At 43.9% G+C, this 19,812-nt stretch overlaps 1 protein-coding gene across 1 annotated transcript in view; it reads left to right on the plus strand.

The window, feature by feature from the left end:
- Nucleotides 1-19,812, plus strand: part of Cfap54 (cilia and flagella associated protein 54) — a 251,885-nt gene that overhangs the window by 45,937 nt on the left and 186,136 nt on the right. Inside the window, exons 16-20 of the mRNA XM_075954510.1 lie at nt 931-1,059; nt 1,400-1,526; nt 3,673-3,753; nt 3,840-3,961; nt 15,720-15,896. Coding sequence (XP_075810625.1) covers nt 931-1,059; nt 1,400-1,526; nt 3,673-3,753; nt 3,840-3,961; nt 15,720-15,896 — 636 coding nt within the window. The remainder of the gene's footprint in view (nt 1-930; nt 1,060-1,399; nt 1,527-3,672; nt 3,754-3,839; nt 3,962-15,719; nt 15,897-19,812) is intronic.

The raw sequence follows: 19,812 nt of genomic DNA on the forward strand, positions 1-19,812 counted from the left end.
GGTACCAACACCATCCTGAGCCTGTGGTCGAGTGAAGGAAACATCCAGAAGAATTCATGATGGGGAAATCAAAATGCACTTGAAAAATTAAAAAAGTGGAGTTAAATATTGGTCAAGGCATCTGCATGGTGAGAGAGGTAAAAAAAAAAAAAATCAGATAGGGCTGGAGAGATGGTTCAACGGTTAAGAGCATTGCCTGCTCTTCCAAAGGTCCTGAGTTCAATTCCCAGCAACCACATGGTGGCCTACAACCATCTGTAATGAGGTCTGGTGCCCTCTTCTGGCTAACTGTATACATAATAAATAAATATTAAAAAAAATCAGATAACACAAATGAACGATTAACAAAAAAGACTCAGTGGCTCCTGTTGGGGCAGCGAGGCAGGGTGACTCTGTGGTTGGCAGTCCAGGGGGCCTTGGTTTTACCTGTATGTGTGAAAGATTCAGAGAAGGGCGTTTGGACATGGCTGATTGTTCTCTGTTCTCTACTAGGCTGCCTGTGAGCACAATGATGCAAAAAAGATGTGTAGACTTTGAAATCGTTCTGTGTTGTGTTCTATGAGTGCTAAGTCTACATCTCCAGTTCTGAGGGTCTGAGATTTAAAAAAGTAGGACATTTTCAAATCAAGTGTGTGAAAGACTAGCTAAAACTATGTGGACTTCAAGTTTAACATTTACACGTGAGTTTGGTATGACTAGAATTGCAAAGACAATGCCTAGAACTCACATGTGTGCTCATGAAAGTTTGTTTTTGGAAAATGGTTCAATATATTATTTTTGTCTTCAATGACAGTACTCAGTATTTAGTTGACATATTTAGTCAGAGACAGAGCGTGGCCGATGTTGGGCAAAGTTTCTGCTGTTTGATTTTGAGTGATTGTTAAAGAGTTTCAGCTTTTGCTTTTCGTAATTTTTGTAAAATTATCCTAGCGAGCTCCTGTGGAACAGCTGTTTTATGCATATGATATCCTTGATAAAACGATCGCTGCGATGAACCGGAATTGCATGCTATCGACTTTGTCGGATGGGTCATCAGTACTCGACCATTGCTATGTCAAGGTAAGAGCGGACAGTCTCACATCAGGTCGATGTTCCCCTTAAGCAGGAAAAGAGCCGGCTTTTCAAGGAGATACGTAAAGTGTGGTTTGCTCTCATAGGCCAGATATAGCTCTTCCCAGAAGAATTCAAGGAGGGATGGTGTCTTTGAGTTTGTCAGTGAAGCGGACATGCTAAGAGAACACATGTTTTCACATAAGCCAGCTGCTCAGGGCTCGAAGTGAGCAGAATTAAATGGCTATGAATAAGACAGAACTTGAAAGATAACAAGGCATAGCTATTCTTTTAGGCTGTTTTGATAACCATTTTCCTTTTTGTCTTCTTCTACTCTCCTGGACTGAAGGACTCTCATGACATAGACGGGGTGACTTACAAGCCAATCTCCGCGAATAGCTTCATCATGGATTTGCATCTTGAGTTAATTCATGCTCAGCACCGTGTAGCCGTTGTACTTCTTGACCAACTGCAAGGTAGTGGCCCAGAAGTAACCACACAGAATACATTTGAAGTGCACTTCAAAGGGAGAACCGACTCATTCTTGTAGTTGTGTGTTTGTTGCCCACTTTTCCAAATAAGTTTTATTATTTTATATTTCTTTCCTTGGATTAATATCAATAAATACTTTGGTTTATCAGTTTACACTTTGCATAGCAGGCCAGTAAATTTCTAAGAAAATATGATGATATTTGCTTGCTTATAGTAAGTTGTTGTTTTGTTAATTCAATGGAGCAAGCATTTATTTAGTACCTACCAAGATCCTTTGTTTCTACCTTTTTATGTTTTCATCCTTTTATATTTTATTTTAAACGTTTATATCGTTTTCAATGTGACCCTTTAGATGTAGAGAGGAGCAGATAATAATGAAAAGTCTCTGCTCATAAGTAAACTGAAAACCCGATAGAGCATTTCTGTTACATAAACCAGCTTCCCGAGGATAATTAGCCATAAACAGTATTTGAAACTGAAAATATGTGGTTCCAAAATTCAATTTAAAGCTCAATAGAATGATTGTGTCTGGTTTCCTTCAAGAATACTCATTATCTCCTATATCGTCCTTCATGGAAGAATGGGACTTTGTTTATTCTCGGGGTTGCTATTTAATGGTTTACTCTCCAACTGTTGTTCATTAGGTCTTTGAAGGCCAAATGAGTTTCCATGAGGGACCACACACAGATATTGACAGGAGGCCTGAGCTTGATTTTCGTGGAGTTAGTTAAGGTTTCATGCCGTATCCCTGAGTCTCCTTGGCTCTTCTGCTGTTCCTTATTGATCTTCCACCCTAGCCTGTGCTATGATTTCATCCCTCTGTCTCTCTCCACTCAAGTATGCCGCCGCCAGACTCGTGCTCCGGAAGTGCTGTTTGTGCCATGGTGGCTGCCCACTGATGACCACAGCTTTAGATATGACCTGTCTGTATCTGCACTGAGAGCTTCTCATAAATCTTATCCTTTTCACCAGTTACTATCAGTTAGCACTCATTAGCACAAATAATAAAATTCAGCGGAAGGGGTGTGCTGTCAGGGATCTTCAGGAAACCCTATGGCTTAGTCACTGTTCTGTTGCTGCGAAGAGACACTATGGCCAAGGAAGCATAAAAGAAGCATCTGTTCAGAGGCTTCCTCACAGTTTAGAGGGTGAGTCCATGACCATCGTGACAGGGGACTCGGTGTCAGACAGCAGGCATAACATTGATGCAGTGACTGAGGGCTGGATCTGGATCTATAAGGTGGAGGCAAAGAAAGGGAGTGACTGGGTCTGGCATGGTATTTTGAAACCTCAAAGTCACCCCCCAGTGACACAATTCCTTCTACAAGGGCACACCTACTAATTCTTCCTAAAAGGTTTCATCAGCTAGGTACCACATCTTCAAATCTATGAGTCGATGAGGGCCTTTCTCACTCAGGCCTCCACACTCTGCATACCTTGCAGGGCAGAACCAAAATAGTGTCAGGACTTTTTTGTGGACCAGACCTAAAAGTCATCTCCTTTCCTTGTCCCCAGCCAGCACAGCTCCATCCATGTTTCTCTCATCTCTCATCTATATTGTACCACAGTGACAGTCAGTCCCAATGCACAGTATGTATACCCACAGTCCTTTGTGTTTTAGGTGAAAATTGCTAGGCTTTCACTGTCCCTGGAACCTTGTATTTTCCAGGGACTATGGTGACACACTTTTTCTAGAAAGGACCAGGGACAGTTTGGAATTTTATGTAAGAACAGGGTAAAGTAGACAAGAGTTCCACAAGGTGATATTTCTTGAGATGAAACAGAAAATTAAATATTTTTATAATGTGAAAATGCTATGTCCTGAAGTACACCACTGGAAATCTGGAAAGTACAACTTGCCAGATTTGGCAGCACAAGCCTGTAGTTCTAACGTGTGGGAAGTGAGAGCAAGCAACAGATTATCAGTTCTAGTCCTGCCTGGGCTGCATAGCAAGTTCAGGACCAGCCTGAGCCAAATAGGGATCCTGTTTCAACCAAAACTAAACCAAGGTCTGGACTTAGAGTGTAGTGGTAGAGCCCATACCTGGCATGCCCAAGGTCATGGGTTTGTTCCCCAGCATGGAAAACAAAAGGTTTCCTGTTTGGTTTATAATTGGAGGTGTTCTTCAGTTTTACAGATTCCAACTGTTAGCACAAATCCCAAAGGTTTGGAAAAAGTAAAAGAACCTACAAACTCCGAGTGTTTCTCAGGTAGGCGATTCATGTTGTACCAGTTGTAGTTCAAAAAGTTTAAATGATAACTTGGTCTTTTAGTAACTATTTGTTTGCCTTTACAGAGTTAACTGTAATAAATAAAATCAAGAAGAACAAGCTTTCCAAAGCCAGCTACCTGATGCAGAAGGCCCTTTTGCTGTTTGAGAAAGACACAGCCTGTACAACTTCGCAGAACTTGTTGATGGTAATATTTCATTTTTCCATTTCTTCTTCTAGTCCTGGCACCCAGCTTGTGTTAAAATGAATGATTTGTGTGACTTTCAAAAACTTGCTTTGAGCTGGATGGTGGTGTCGCACATATTCAATCCCAGAACTTGGGAGGCAGAGGCAGGAGGATCTCTGTGAGTTCAAGGCCAGCCTGGTCTACAAGAGCTAGTTCCAGGACAGGCTCCAAAGCTACAGAGAAACCCTGTCTTGAAAAGCAAGCAAGCAAACAAACAAAAACAAAACAAAACAAAACAAAAAAAAACAAGCAAGCAAACAATATTTTGTTCTTTGGCATCTGATTATGATTCTTAGACCACCTCACATGGAGTGGCTTGATCAGGGGGACTAAGCTCTATCTCGAGTCCTGAACTGTTTGGAAATGAATGTTTTTGTTTCTAGAGACAACTGACATGGGATGCCAACTAAAAGGAGGAGGAGTCAAAATAGGGTAAATTAAAATCGGAGCGGGCCCTAGCCCTTCTAGTGCGTTCTTTGTGTCAGAATTAAAATGCATACAGCCTATTGACTGAGGTAGTTTCATCCAGACAGAGGTTGCTAACATATAGAGCAATATTCTTGATGTCTTTTAAGAAATGTCACGTTGGGGATGGAACACAGGCCCCATGTATGCTGAGCCCTCTGCCTCTGAACCACCCCAGATCTGATCTTGTTGCTACCTTTAATGTGGTCTCACGCTGGAAATTCTTTTGTCTTTTCTCTGATTCGTGATAGGAGGTTTTAGTAGAACTTTCTGAAGACGGTCTACACTGCATGTTAGGAGATCTTCATTTTGCCCCTTGCATGACCTATGAAAATTTGGTAGCATGATCTGTGTTTGTTAGCGTCTCAGCACTTGGAGAAAATGTGTAGAGATACACATCCTAAAAGGACCTTCGTTTATTTGGCTCACAGTCTGGGGATTCCACTTCATGGGTCTGTCGTGGTGATACAGTGGAGCCTGGAGGAAGCATTTGCTGTCAGGGAACCCATGCACCGCATGGTGGCCAGGAAGGACAGGGGTGGAATCCTAATATCACCTTTAAAAGTGCGTCCCAGTGTTAAAGGTCTCACTGCCTTCCAGTAAGGGCTATTGATCCAACCTTTAACATATGGGACTTTGGGAGGCATTCCGTGTCCTAATAGAGTACTGACTGCATGACTATTACATGAAACAGAAGGCAATGCTGCAAGTAACTTGGCCAACAAGACAAAGAAAAGCCGGGTCAAATCCCGGTCAGTTAGGAGAGGTTGAAGACAGAACACATATATGTAGTATGTGAGCATGCAAAGAAGGAGAAACGGAAGCTAGAAGAGAGGCTGAAACATGAACAGACTGCCCCAGGAGAAGGAGGGGAGGAGAAGAAGGCATGGACCAGGAGCAGACAACCAGGCAGGCCTTTCATCCTTTTGTGGAGAAAGGAAGGAAGAGCGGATAGATGCACATGTAAGAAGCTTGTTGGTGTGGAGGCAGGAGGATAAGTTGATGCTGGCTTGCCTCAAGAATTTCATAAAGCAGAAAGCAAGGATTTCTGCTAGCGGGAGCAGGTATTTGGAATGAGAAGGAAGGTGAAAGGAGCCGAGAACAGGGGCGAATGAGAGCAAGAGCTGAGTCCAAGGGAGAAGCCTGGCTGGAACGCGGAAATTCTTCCTGCAGTTGGAGACTGTGACTTTTCAGAAGCTCCTCCCCTAGAGTGGTCTGATGTATCCGGATGTGCGATGTTTTGTAGCAGTGACAGCTGAGTATTTGTCATAATGAAGATTTGTGTGGGATTATTAATTTTTTAAAATGGGAATGTTAGACCTCGGACTTCCTAGAAATCAGGTCAGGTTCCTTGAAGCCAGCAGGCACTTGCCGTGTAAGTTAAAACCCACAGATTAGGGTTTTAACTTGGCGTGTAAAAGTATATGGAAATCACATCTCACCTTTGCTCAGGGAACTTTCCTGAAGGCTTCCCCTTTTCTTCTAGCCCCCCTGACCATGTTGAACATGACAGCTTTTTTGTTTGTGTTTTTTTTTTTTGACACAGAATTTCTCTACATATTCTTAGCTGTCCTGGAACTCTCTCTGTAGACCAGGCTGGCCAGGAACTCACAGAGATCCTCCTGTCTCTACCTCCTGAGTGCTGGGATTAAAGGCATGCACCATCATCGCCTTAACAGCAGCTGTTTTTCCTTCTCTTCCACTTTAAGATGTCTTAAGGAATGGTGTTCCTCTCTAGGTACTTTAAGGAAGGTCTTCTCACCCTCTAGGGATCCAACATGTTGTCTCTGGTATGACATACTCTCCCCTCTTAAGGCTTTCCTATCTCAGGGCCTGATCATGGCTTCCCACTTCCCTCATGGTCTCGGGCTCTCTCACCTAACACAGCTCGTAGTGAAGAGTGATCGTGTCAGGTCCTTCTCTGAACCTGCAGCTCTCAGTCTTTGTTATTACAGGTAGGAACTAGATGTTTACAGTGTGGAAAAAAAACCCCAAGTTCAGATTGACTAGGGAAGGAAATAAGGCATCAAGGTGGAGACTTGATTGTTATAGAAAAATAATAAAACCGGACCACCCTATAAGATCCCGTCAGAGACGAGAAATGGAGAGTCTGAGAAAAGCTAGAAGGATGCGTTTGTGGTTAGCAAGCAGGGTTTTCAAAAACTTGGACATAGACTGGAGTTGAACACTGAGTAGCCAAAGATGAGGGATACCTGGAGGAGAAAGAACACTCCAGGCAGAGAGCAATGTGGGCAGCGTCTCAAGAGTCCGGAAGTCCTTGAGTGCTTGTAGCCCCGCATGGCACTCACGGTGAGGGGCTTGGATGTGGAGGGGCAGGGGAAGGTTGGGGGAAAGACGGTGATGCTTGAGAATGGATGGAAAGCAGAGGGACATCCAAAGAGCTCTTACCCGGCAGCTAGGAGCTTTGGATGGATCAATGCTATCATTGTTCAGGGTAGGGAGTCCGTCCTGGCAGTGTCAGGGAAGAGCTTTTGGGTTGGCAGCATTTGAGTGGGGGATGGGGGTTGATGTCAGCACGGGTGATCTGAACCGGCGGGGTCCAGGAGCCTTGTGGGAAGATTTGCATGTGTTCAGATCCACATGTGTTCAGTTCTGTTTTCTCAGCAGACAACTCATGGCTGTGTACTTAGAGGACGTCGACATTCCAGTCCCGTTTCTAGGGAGAATAAAATGTAATTTCTTTAAACAGTATTGCTCTCAGGACTAAGCCCACATGCCCTTGGAGCCTGGTGATATATTGAGACCTTGGATGCTTCCTTCCTGCTTCCATAATACACCATTTCCTTGTTATAGCTCTACTTCCGTCGAGGCAGGGGAGGAAGAGAGTGGGGGAGGGGAGTCTAAGTTTCCAGGTCTTTTTAATTCCTAAGACTGTTGGGACTCGAGAAAAATTATGAGTATAATGTCCTAAGAAGCCCCATGAGATGTGCTTTGAGGCGCTATTCTTTATAAGGGATTGTGCTAGCCAGGAGCATGTTGAATATTTATCTTGAGGTCCCGAATCTTCGGTAGCCACCTCTGCTCCTCAGTGGCAGTTTTCATCCAAGTGTTATGGTGTCATGATCGCTCCTTGGGGCACTCTCCTAAACAGCACTGTTATGACTCAAATAATTGTCAAACTTTCTTTCCTTATAGAAGACAAATAAACTCCTTTCCCCTGGCAATCATTCTCTCCCGAAGAATATCACAAAATGTTTTACATTATCAGGGTCCTGTAATAAAATTGTCCCCAAATCAGTAATTGATGTGTCACCTGATGTCATAAAAAGGCATGAAAAGCTTGGGTCTCTTAGGAACTCTTAAATTATTCATTCTCTGTTTTGGTTTTTCGAAAGTTTTCTGCCCTTGTGGAAACATAATCGTATCAAGTGTCTGTGATCCCAAACTGATTAAAAGTGAGCCAATGTGTGGCCTCAGACAAGGGTCAGACTTTTGATAATGCGAGCTAACCAAATGGGACGGATGGCTTCTTTTCGTGTGTGGAGGAATGCCTTTATCCCATCCTCCTGCCTTAACTATTTGACTCTGATAATCTGCTTTGGCTTTGCCCATGAGGTCATGTCTTTATTGTAAGGGATGGCACCTAGCACCTCTACTGGATGCTTTTCTCCCTTTGAGCCGAGCAGCCACCATGTGGCTTATGTTAGTTAGATCATTAGTTCACTGAGGAGTCTACAGATGACCTTTCAGCATCTTAGCAGAGAGACTGAGATGCTTCTAAGGGATGTTGGGGCAGTGTTCTATGATGCTGCTTCCTGCATTTCCCTCTTCAAATATCACCGGAGGAGGAATGACTTCCTCCCCATTAGCTATAATCTGTCAGAGCGTGGGTACTAAAGATGCAGAAGGGGCCTACTGACTGCTCCCTCCTTGGAAGTTGAAACCTTAGTAGCAGTATGAAAAGATCGCAACTTCAGGGTACACACCCTGGAACCGTCCCTTGCTGGAAACAGAGTCCCTCTGTGCCCTCTGCAAGGGAACAGAGCTTATAACCCCTCTGTTGCTACTCCTGTGTGCTAATGAGAAGGCCGTGACCCTGTTCTGGGGATCCTCTGTCCCTCTGATCCCCACTTCATTTTCTCTGTAGCTTCTGTTGCAAAGAAACTCAACTGTTGTGTCTGCTTTTCTCCTAATACTGTCTGCTGGGGCTGAAATAAGTCTGCAGCTGAGATAAAAACCAGCAGCACCAAATCCTGATGTCAGCCCCCCAACTCTAAGCAAGGGAGCATTGTGGCTCAGCAGAGTCATTTTTATTATTGATACAGCATGTAACTGTGTAGTCCCGTTTTGGAAGCAGAGCTATGAGGGAAACCAGAGCCACTGGAAGTCCCGGCTTTAATATTTCCAGAATTTATGTCTGTGTTTCTAGCCTGTGAACTGAACTAGCAGTAATTGAGTTTATTTCTTTTTCTTATTTATGGAATTTCAGTCAATTCAATCCTATTTGTTTGTCTTGAGGGAAATATGGATCGTTTTTTTTCCTGAGACCCTCTCTTTATGTCTGTTCTCTACCGAAATCTCCCTTTTGGAAGAGCAGAGGTCTTTCTGATTCTGACCCCTCTGACGAGTGAAGGGAGCAGGCAAATGCACGTTGGCCTAAGAACGGCCATTTTGATTCAGGTTCCCTAGCCCTGGGGGAGCGAGAACTTTCCAATTGCTGACCAACTTCTTCCCTAAACCACAAAAATAGTCTTTGTGCAACTTTAGTTCTCTGGAAGCATCATGGCTGTTCCTAATGATGGAAGGAACAAATGGATCCGATTGGTTGAACCAGAAGGCTTGCATTGTGTGTCGATTGACAATGACGGAACATTCAGGGAAGTTCTAATCTCTGAATCCTGATGAAAATTGGTGAAAATTGTAACTGTAACTTGGATTTTTTGGCTTATAAACCCCACTCACTTCTGCCCCTGCTCAGGAGTGTCAGCAGAAACAAGGCTCCTGAGTCCCTGTCCTGCGGCCCTGATGGATCAGTGACTCGCTTATGTGGTGAATATTAGAATCCTTGGAACACATAAGTGCTGTGTCTCTCCTTCCTCGTGGTGCAAAACTGTCTAGATGTAACAACGAGGTCATGGTTTGAACCCTGGGTTTCAAACCCTGACAATGGGTTTGGGCGTAGTTACATAGGAGAGGTTTTTCTTTTCATCTGTCCTGTAGGTACAGTGTAGTGAATTTATCTGGTTACCTTCCGAAGGTTTTTTTTTTTTAATTTTTTTTTTTGTTCATCTTTGCATTTCGATACAATAGCATGCTGTTAGGAGTATAAGGTTTGGGTAGAGTTCTGCCAGAGATTGGCTGTATTAGTGATATCCTCTTAAATCTTAAAATATTCATCTATTAATTGTGGTGATGCACACCTTTAATCCCAGCACTTGTGAGGCAGAGGCAGGTGGATTTCTGTGAGTTTGAGGCCAGCGTGGTCTACATTGAGAGTTCCAGGCTAGACAGTACTACATAGTGAGACCCTGTCTCCAAAACACAAAAACAAACAACAAAAGAAAACAAACAGTCAAATATTTGTCTGTTAAAGGGAGGTTCTTAGGAAGACTCGGTGAAATGGCGCATGCAGAATTCTTAGCTTTTGGCACAGAGTGAACAGTCGGTAAGAGGTAGTCACTATTATTATAATTGTTACATTATTACTCCACCCACACTTTGAGCGCTCGGTAGCATTGGATGAGAATTGTTGTCTGAGCCTCGGCTGTATTAGTCGTCACAAGATGACACATCCCTTTCCATGCCTGTTCTTAGCATTATCTTTGAAGCCATGTTTTTTATCCTCTGCAATATTCCTGGCTACGGTTCTTGGGAGGTGACTTAATCTACCTCTCATCTCCTTCCGAGGTGTACCCCATCACGCTGGGACGCGGAATGTTCCTCAGGGAGGTCTCCTGTAGTGAGCGTGGCACTTCGTCCCCACAGCGTCACGATGGCTGTTTACATACATCTTAATCACACCCTCAGGAGGGCATTACATCGTTCCATTAATGTCGTGATGCCCTGTGGGCAGCAGGCCTGTGTCCGATGTATTTAATGTCAGCCTGTCTTCATAAGCATTGGCACACTTCTAAGAGAGGCAGGTCTCCTTTTTCTCTAATGGAACTATAGGCAGAGCCATTTGCATTCATCCAAAAATACTTAGGGCCTCAGTTTATGCAGCCCACAGACGCACAAGTGACCGTGAAAAGCATGGTTGCTTCCTTTGCGTGCCGCCACGGAAGCCCCTTTGCTTTGAGGGTCCTAGTTAACCTTTTTCCTTAGATTGGGAAGCCCTTCTATTTCCCAAGGGCGGTCAGGAGAGCATGTGGCGTTAGCTATTTTCGTCATCTAACAGGTCTGGGAAAGCAAGCCTGTGAGCTGAGACTGGGAAGAGCTGTCCAGATTCTGCAGTTGTAAGGCCTCAGCATCTGGAAGCACCGCTGTAGATAACACTCAGGTCTTTACTGACACCCTTTCAAAATTGACTTCAGCTGTTTTTGAGATTTTTTTTCTTTCTGGATCCCCCACCAGATACTTCCTTCCGTGTGGTTGAAGGTCTTAATTCACCCCCAGACACGCTCTCGTGAATGGACTTTACTAGATATTTCCTTCCGTGTGGTTGAAGGTCTTAACTCACCCCAGACACGCTCTCGTGCATGGACGTTACTAGCAGCTACAGGATTTGCCTGACTGAGCTGGGAGTTTATTTTTAACAAGCATTAGGGTCTGCCTTCATTTCTGTCATGGACTTTATTTGACCCAAATCTGGGATTTTATTTTGCACTTTCACTACTTTTTCATACAAACTTTGATATTTCTGCTCACATATTTTAAATTGGGCCACAGGATCTGAGTCAGGGATCTCCTCTGAAAGTTGGTTAAAACTCAGTCCAAGCATTTATTTTTTTATCATGTAGTTTAAAATGCATCGTAGTAAACACCCTTCTCCACCATCATGGTTCAGTTTGGCTTTCCTTTAGAACCCAGTGACTGAATCCGAAGAGATAAACAAGGCACCATGCCTGACATCAGGGCATTCATGAGAAGGCGTGGACATTTGGGCACACAGATCGCATACGGTCCAGTACCCACTGAAGTAAAGTCAGTGAAGATGCATGGTGAGGGATGCCTGGGAGCATGGGGTTGCCATGGAGATGTCAGTGGAGGTGATGCTCCAGCAGGGCTTGAGCCAGCAGAGAAGATGTGATGTATCCTGGGAAGGGGGAATTGCGTGGGAGTGCATGGTTCTAAAGGTTTAGTCTAAACAGAGAGGAACACAAGACAGTCAAGAGTAGACAGGGAGCTAGAAGATATGTCCATGACCTTCACAAAAGCTCCTTGCCCTTCAGTAGATAGATGCCAGATGTTGTTTTCAGAGTCAAGACAAGAAGTTGAGGAGACCAGAGAGTGAGCACCTTTTTGTTAGAACAGAGAGCAGGCTGTTGGTCGATGCAGTGGGCCGTTTGGTTTTGGAAAGGAGAGGACCTAAGATTACCCTTCCCGAATATGCTTTAATAGGTGATCCAGCCTTCTCACCAGACTTTGGGGTTAGAGACAGCCAGGAGAGCATTAAGGACATCCTAGAGGAGGAAGCATGAAGGGGTCTTCAGGGTGAGAGAGAGTCTTCCCTGGGGGAAAAAAAACAAACAACCACGAGGTGCCTCATTAGGAGAGACAGCTGCCAGGTTCAGCGTGAGAGGAAGAACCCCTGAACACGGGACATTTTCCGGCTCTGGGAGGCCTTCATGGAGGGTCGGTCGGAGGTTCCCCACCAGAAAATCTAACTCGGCCCTGTCGGGGGGCTGAAGAATCTGGTACCGGGTAAGAAATTAAGCATATTGCAGCTCTGGACAGAACATGCTGAAGGAGCAGCAGATCGCATCACCTCACCAAGTCTCTGCGTTCCAGAGGGCGTGGCCTGACTTCTGTGGGAGGATGAGAGTCTGTGATGTGTGGTTTCTTACTGGAAGCAGTGGCTGGTAGTTTTTGCTGCGCTTCAGAATCATTCGAAACCTTTGTTAAAGTTACATATATTCAAGCCCTACTTCTGGATTTTTGTTTTATATTATTGATGGGGCATCCTGGGATACCCTGTTCTGAGATGAGAAAAAAAAACAAGAAAAAAAAAACAAGGCCTTTCTAAGTGGACCTCGTGTATGGCTAAGACTTGTGACCTTCAGTGCAGAACTCTTCCCCAAGCTTTAGAGAAGTAGAATTTTAAATGATGCATGTTTGCAGATCCATTTTAGTTACTGCCTGTGATTTTAGATCTGGGTGCCAGCCACTCAAACACAGCATTAAAATGACAAGGTAGTTTTATTTTAATGGTAGCCAATCTTTATTATTTTAGGGAAAGCCGTGTCTGGAACCTGGTTTTACTTTTTTTATTTTATTGATTTTTTTAATTGAGCTCTACATTTTTCTCTGCTCCTTTCCCTGCCTCTCCCCTCGCCTTCAACCCTCTCCCAAGGTCCCCATGCTCCCAATTTACTTAGGAGATTACTTCCCATGTAGATTAGATCTATGTATGTCTGTCTTATGGTCCTCAATGTTGTCTAGGTTCTCTGGGATTGTGATTTGTGGACTGTTTTTCTTTGCTTTATGTCTAAAAACCACCTATGAGTGAGTACATGTGATAATTGTCTTTCTGGGTGTGGGTTACCTCACTCAAAATGATGTTTTCTATCTCCATCTATTTGCCACAAAATTCAAGCTGTCATTTTTTTTTCTGCTATGTAGTACTCCATTGTGTAAATGTACCACATTTTCCTTTTCTGTTCTTCAGTCGAGGGGCATTTAGGTTGTTCCAGGTTCTGGCTATGACAAACAGTACTACTTTTAACATAGTTGAACACGTGTCGTTGTGGCATGATTGAGCATCTTTTGGATATACCCAAAAGAGGTATTGCTGGATCTTAGGGAAGGTTGTTTCCTAATTTTCTGAGAAATCGCCACACCTACATCCAAAGGGGCTGTACCAGCTTGCATTCCCACCAGCAATGCAGAAGTGTTCTCTTTTCCCCACAACCTCTCCAGCATAAGTTGCCATCAGTGTTTCTGATCTTGGCCATTCTTACAGGTGTAAGAGGGAATCTCAGAGTTGTTTTGATTTGCATTTCTCTGATGACTAAGGATGTTGAACATTTCCTTAAGTGTCTTTCAGCCATTTTAGATTCCTCTATTGAGAGTTCTCTGTTTAGGTCTGTACTCCATTTTTTTAAAATTGGATTATTTCTTTCGATGACCAGTTTCTTGAGTTCTTTGTATATTTGGAGATCAGCCCTCTGTCTGATGTGGGGTTGGTGAAGATCTTTTCCCATTCTGTAGGCTGTCATTTTGTCTTGTTGACTGTGTCCTTTGTTTCACAGAAGCTTTTCAGTTTCAGGAGGTCCCATTTATTAATTGTTTCCCTCAGTATCTGTGCTACTGGGGTTATGTTTAGGAAGTGGTCTCCTGTGCCAATGTGTTCAAGTGTACTTCCCACTTTCTCTTCTATGCAGTTCAGTGTTACTGGCTTTATGTTGAAGTCTTTGATTCATTTGGACTTGAGTTTTGTGCATGGTGATAGATGTGGATCTATTTTCATTCTTCTACTTGTTGATATTCAGTTATGCCAGCACCATATGTTAAATATGCTTTCTTTTTTCCATTTGATATTTTTTGCTTCTTTGTCAAAAATCAGGTCTTCGAAGGTATGTGGAATAATATCTGGGTCTTCGATTCAGTTCCATTGGTCCTCCTGTCTGTTTTTATGCCAATACCAGGCTGTTTTCTGTACTGCAGCTCTGTAGTAGAGTTTGAAGTCAGGGATTGTGATGCCTCCAGAAGTTCTTTTATTGTACAGGATTGTTTTGGCTATCCTGGGTTTTTTGCTTTTCCATATGAAGTTGAGTACTGTTCTTTTGAGGTCTGTGAAGAATTTTGCTGGGAGCCCTGGTCTTATAATCTGTACTTATACACGGTGCCAGTTTGAGCACTCAGCCTTGAGCAGCACTTTGGGGCGCACTCAAACGCCGTGAGTCTTTTCTTTATCGAGCTTGGAGTCCAGGTCTCCAAATGGAAACTTCAAACTCTGTATGTCTCCTGTAGGAGAGACGACATGGACATCTAGCAGCAGAAGGGGAGTGCTTGGGATTTGGAAGACAGATGTTTAGCGGTAGGAGCTTCTCTTCTGCATTCGTTACCAACGGGTGGAGCTTCAGAATACAGTGGCATGGTAGCCTTCTGTCTCTTCGTGGGCTTCACTGGAGATCCCCTTAGTGTTTTGTTAGGAGCAGTGAGAGAGCCAACTTAGTGCTTTGACTATTAATTAAACTTAATGTTTTAATATTTTCCTAGCTTAGTGAGTTTTTAAAATGAGTACCATATGTTTAAAATGTTCAACTATCTTTAAAAATAGTTATGGCTCTTTATTTTATGCGTCTGACTATTTGCTAAACATAAGTTTTGTGCCATGTGTATGCCTGGTGCCTGCAGGGGCCAGAGAGGTCATTGGATCTCTGGAACTGGGATTATAGAAGGCTGTAAGCCACTCCGTGGGTGCTGGGAACAAGCCAGGGTCCTCTGGAAGAATAAACCACAAAGGACAAATATATAAATATATTTGCTTTGCTTGGGATTATTGAGACTAAAATATTGCTATTATTATTTTAACTGGTGTAATTAGTATTGTTAGGAAATTTATACATCCTTGTTGATACAGGTTATCTGGTTTTTAAAATACTGTTTAGATCTGAAAGTTAGGCATTGTTTCTGTGTATAACTGTTTGAAATAATGATTGCTTTGCCTTCAGAATTACAGAATCCTGAAAATATCTTTGTCTGTTTTAACTTCATTTTGATGATATAAACTCTTAATCACATCCCTTTCAAAAACCACACGTATCAACATTGTATTTCCTGAGGGTTACATGGTAAACGGTGTTTGTCAGTGTAAATGCAGGTGTCTGTGGTATGGACTTTCAAAGCATAACGAAGTGTGAGGGTTGATAACCAGAGGATTTTAAGCCAGAAATGTCTCCTGTTAAGATATGACCATCGCATTTAGACGTATGCATCCGATTGCATTGATGAGGTCCATCCAGCAGTCTGCTATCCTCCTGCCAAAAACAACACTGGCATATATACGCATGCCTTGGAGGTTCCAGAAACGGCATATAGAAAGAGAGCCTTTACCACAAGGGAATGCTGCAAATACAAAGGAGGCCCAAGCTCCCGGAATGTATTTTTCTATTTTCACACTTCGTTACAGGAAGCGTATGCCTTAATTGAGAAGATCGAAGCAGAACAAAACGCCCTCTATTCCTACCAGAAGTGCTTGGAGAGTTCAAAAGCAAAGAAGAGCCGACTCCCACCCCCACCCATCCTGCTGGCCCGAACCCACTGCTCCGTGACTATGAAACCCGCTCCCTTTTTTTCAGATGCTAAGGTAAGGCGCCCTTCCTCACGCCACATTGACCTAAGCGCTGTCATAACTGTAATGGCTCCGGTTGTTACGGTTTTCAGCACCCGAATAGTCTTATTTATAAGTACTGAACATCAGGGTCGATGTGTTCATGTCTTATCTACACTTAATTTATTCATGATTCTTCCCCTTTATGAGCTGCCCTCTAAAGCTCTCTCGAACACGCAGTCAGAAGAAATGGTAGAAAAATGGTTTCCTCTACGTGTCTCTGTCCCAATGGCGCTGCTGTACGCTGACAGTGAGTTCAACATAGAGCGAGGGCTGATGTGGAATTGGAGGGCGGTGGAGAGGGTAGTTTCTCCGAGAGCCAACACCAGAGACAAAGCAACAAAACAGGGGAATTTGAAGGCCCAGCGCCTTGGTTCTCAACCTGTGGGTTGCAACCTCTTTGGGGGTCACATATCGGATATTTACCTTATGATTCATAGTAGTGCTGAAATTACAGTCAAGACACAGCAGTAAAAATAATTGTATGGTTGGGAGGGGGGGTCACCACAGTGAGGAACTGTATGAAAGGGTCGCAGCATCAGGAAGGTTGAGAGTCTCTGGTCTAGAGATAGTGTGACAGGTGCCCTCAGGTCACTGTGGCAACCAGTGACAACCACACATCTCCAGTCACAAATCTATGCATTTATTAGGATGAACCTGTCTCCCATCCCAGAGTCCCGGAACTCGGCCCGAATGGGAATAACACTTGGGAGTTCATTTCCTAAGAAGAAACTGGCTCCAGCTGGTTTATATTTTAAATATTGCTCCTTCCTCTTTATGTGCTCTTTGATGTTGTACTACAATACAATCCTATCTTTGATTATCTTCAGGGCATTTTGCACGCAGAGCCTTTGAAGTCAAGCACGTCTAAGTTTGAAACTCCAGCTTCTTCCCTTTCCTGGCAGCAGAGTTTTAGGAAGGCCAAATAGTTTGAAGATTTCTTCTCATTTGTAAAGTAAAGTGTGTTTATCGTGGAAAGAAGCTGGCACAGGGCTGGAGACGTACGGAGTTAGTAGGGAGCTCGCCCAGCACTCAGGAGGTCCTTGTTCTGTCCCCAGAGTCACGTGAGCTACGGGTGCTGCCCCGTGCCTGTGCCTGTAATCTCAGCACCTTGAAGGTGGAGGCAGAAAGACCAGTTTGTGGTCCTCCCTGGCTCCGCAGCAAGTTCAAGGCCAGCATGAGCTCCCCATTTTAAAAAATAAGCTGAACTAGCCAGGCAGTGGTGGCAGGTGAATTTAATCCCGTCACCCAGGAGGCGGAGATGTGCAGAACTCTGTGAGTTCAAGGCCAGCCTGGTCTACAGAGCGAGGCACAGGATAGCCAGGGCTACACAGAGAAACCCTGTCTCAAAAAAAAAATAAGGCAAACAAAAATAAGAAAGGAGGTAGAGAGAGACAGAGACAGAGAGAAAGAGAGAGAGAATAAACTGAACTAATATATAACATTCTCGACAGATTAGCCAATGACTTTCTACTTTTGTTAAACATATGTAATAGAATTTATCAGAGCAATTACTGGAGTTATGGGCCGTGACTGCATTATTTTGCAATATTTTTTTTATTAGTTCTGTACAATGAGCTTTTTTCTTTTGAATGCCAGCTGTCAAGTTCTCTGTGCGTTCACAGGCACCAGGCAAAGCATGGATGGAGTGTAGCTCATTCCTGAGTGAGTTAGGTGGATGGGGCGGCCTTTCTTGAGAAGTAGCTTCACCTTCGTGTTGTTCTCTGAGATTGTGGGAGGAGAAATAACACCACTTTAGGGCTAGGAGTTCCACCTTGGAGATTTTGGAAATCTGTGATAAGAAGAAGGCGGCTTCACGGGTTTTAGGAAATTAGCACAGAATAAGGGATATGGAATTTACTGTTGGCTTTCAAATTATTTTGGTTTAGACCCAAACTTTAATTTTTCAGTATTACTATTTAGTGACCTTTTTATTTTATATTTATGGAACATGAGAAGACAATAGCACCCCATGTTTAACCCGTAGCTCGAATGCTTTTTAATGGCACATATACAATAGCATTTATGTCAATAACTCATTATTAGGCCAGCTGCTTCAGGTGGGTTCATCCTTTGCTTCCTGTATGTCGCCACTAGGTGGCGCTGTGGGCTCATGCAAGTTTGCTGGTTCGTTGGTTTGGCCATCTTTTTGTTTTAGTGAAAACTCTTCAGGCTTTGGTTTCATTAAAATCCATTTCTACAGCTGCAAATGCTAATGTTACTTACATTGTCTATAAAATCTTATTTCCAAAGTTAGCGATTTGTTCACACCGTCTCCATTCTTATGTAGATTCTAATTACATGTTGCTTCTTTGTGTTACACAAGCTAGGAGTGAAATAAAAATATAAAATCTGCTTGTAAAAATGCTTTTAGAGAGAATCTGCCCTCTGGATTCTGGTTTGTGCGGTATAATTTAGAGCAATAACAACCTGTCATACAACAGTCTCTCCGCCCCTCCCCCATGGGAAGCTTGCTGTTTTTGTGTGGGTTATCAAGAGACGTTAAGTCCGTTATTTTTGATGTTTGTGTTTTGTTTTGTTCTGAGTTTTATCCTTGTCTTCCAGCCTCTGGGATTCAGCGTTCTCTTCTCTCTCTCTCTCTCTCTCTCTCTCTCTCTCTCTCTCTCTGCTCACGTGGGCTGACACTCTTAATTTGCCATAAATGTCACAATAACCTGAGAAGTTTTCTGTGGCAGCACAAAGGGTCAGACCCATGTAACAGAGCCTCACTCACTGAAGCTAGGGAACCCCGGATGGGTTGGCTATCGGTTTAGAAGGTGGCCGGGCTATGGTGGCGCAGGCCTTTAATCCCAGCACTCGGGAGGCAGAGGCAGGTGGATCTCTTTGAGTTTGAGGCCAGCCTGGTCTACAAGAGCTAGTTCCAGGACAGGCTCCAAAACTACAGAGACATCCTGTCTTGAAAAACAAAAAACAAACAAAAAGGTAACTGATTTTGTACAAATTATTCTTTCAAAAAGTGACCTAGAGTGGAATCAGGGTCCAGAGCCCCTCACGCAGCTTAGACCCCCGTGCTCCATGTGGTGCACTTAGTCAATGCTACCCAGTCTCGGCACCTCATCTCTCTAACTCCCTGGCCTTTGGGTTTGTCAGGTATACATGTCACGTGACGATCTCCTCTCACGATGTGGGTACAGGCTGAATCCGGAGAGGACTTGTGAAAAGGCCTGGGATAGCTCAGGGGAATACAAAAAAGATTTGACAAATGGGATTTTATGAAATAAAACAAACAAACAAACAAAAAACACTAAACAAAAGCCTCTTTCCAGCCAAAGGAGCAGCCCAGTGAGGAGACAGGAGGGCAGGGGCCTCGGCTTTCGCATCACTGATGGAGGCTTAATATTCAGATCAGGTGGAGGACCAAAAAGACTATACCTGGGGCTGGAGACCCAGCTCAGCGGTTAGGAGCACTCAGAACCTCCTGTGGCAGACCCAGGTGTGGTTCCCAGCACCTGCATCGGGTTGACCACAAATGCCCGTAACTCTGGCAGTGAGCAGACGGTTCTCAAACGATGAAGTGCTAGTGGCCAACAATCACAGGCAAATATTCACTCTTCTTAGTCCCTAGGGACGACCCCCCCTCCTAAAGCATCCTGTCGAGATCCCCTCTCACCCCACTCGGCATGGCAGTCACTAAGAAAACCAATAGCAGCAAACGCTAGTGAGGTTGCAGGCGAATGGGACTGCTCACACGCTGCCGGCGGAAGTAGAATTTGTTTGTGTCCCTCCCCGGGGTGCACATTCGTGTGGAGACGCCGCAGAGAGCAGAGCTATAGCTCCATGTGGCCAAGTTCTACCCCTCCTGGGTTCGTGCCGGGAGGGTTCAGTTGTATCCATAATAGCCAGGTTATAGAACCGCCTAGATGTCCATCAA

Source organism: Microtus pennsylvanicus, chromosome 20, assembly GCF_037038515.1.
Source record: "Microtus pennsylvanicus isolate mMicPen1 chromosome 20, mMicPen1.hap1, whole genome shotgun sequence".
NCBI lineage: Eukaryota > Metazoa > Chordata > Mammalia > Rodentia > Cricetidae > Microtus > Microtus pennsylvanicus.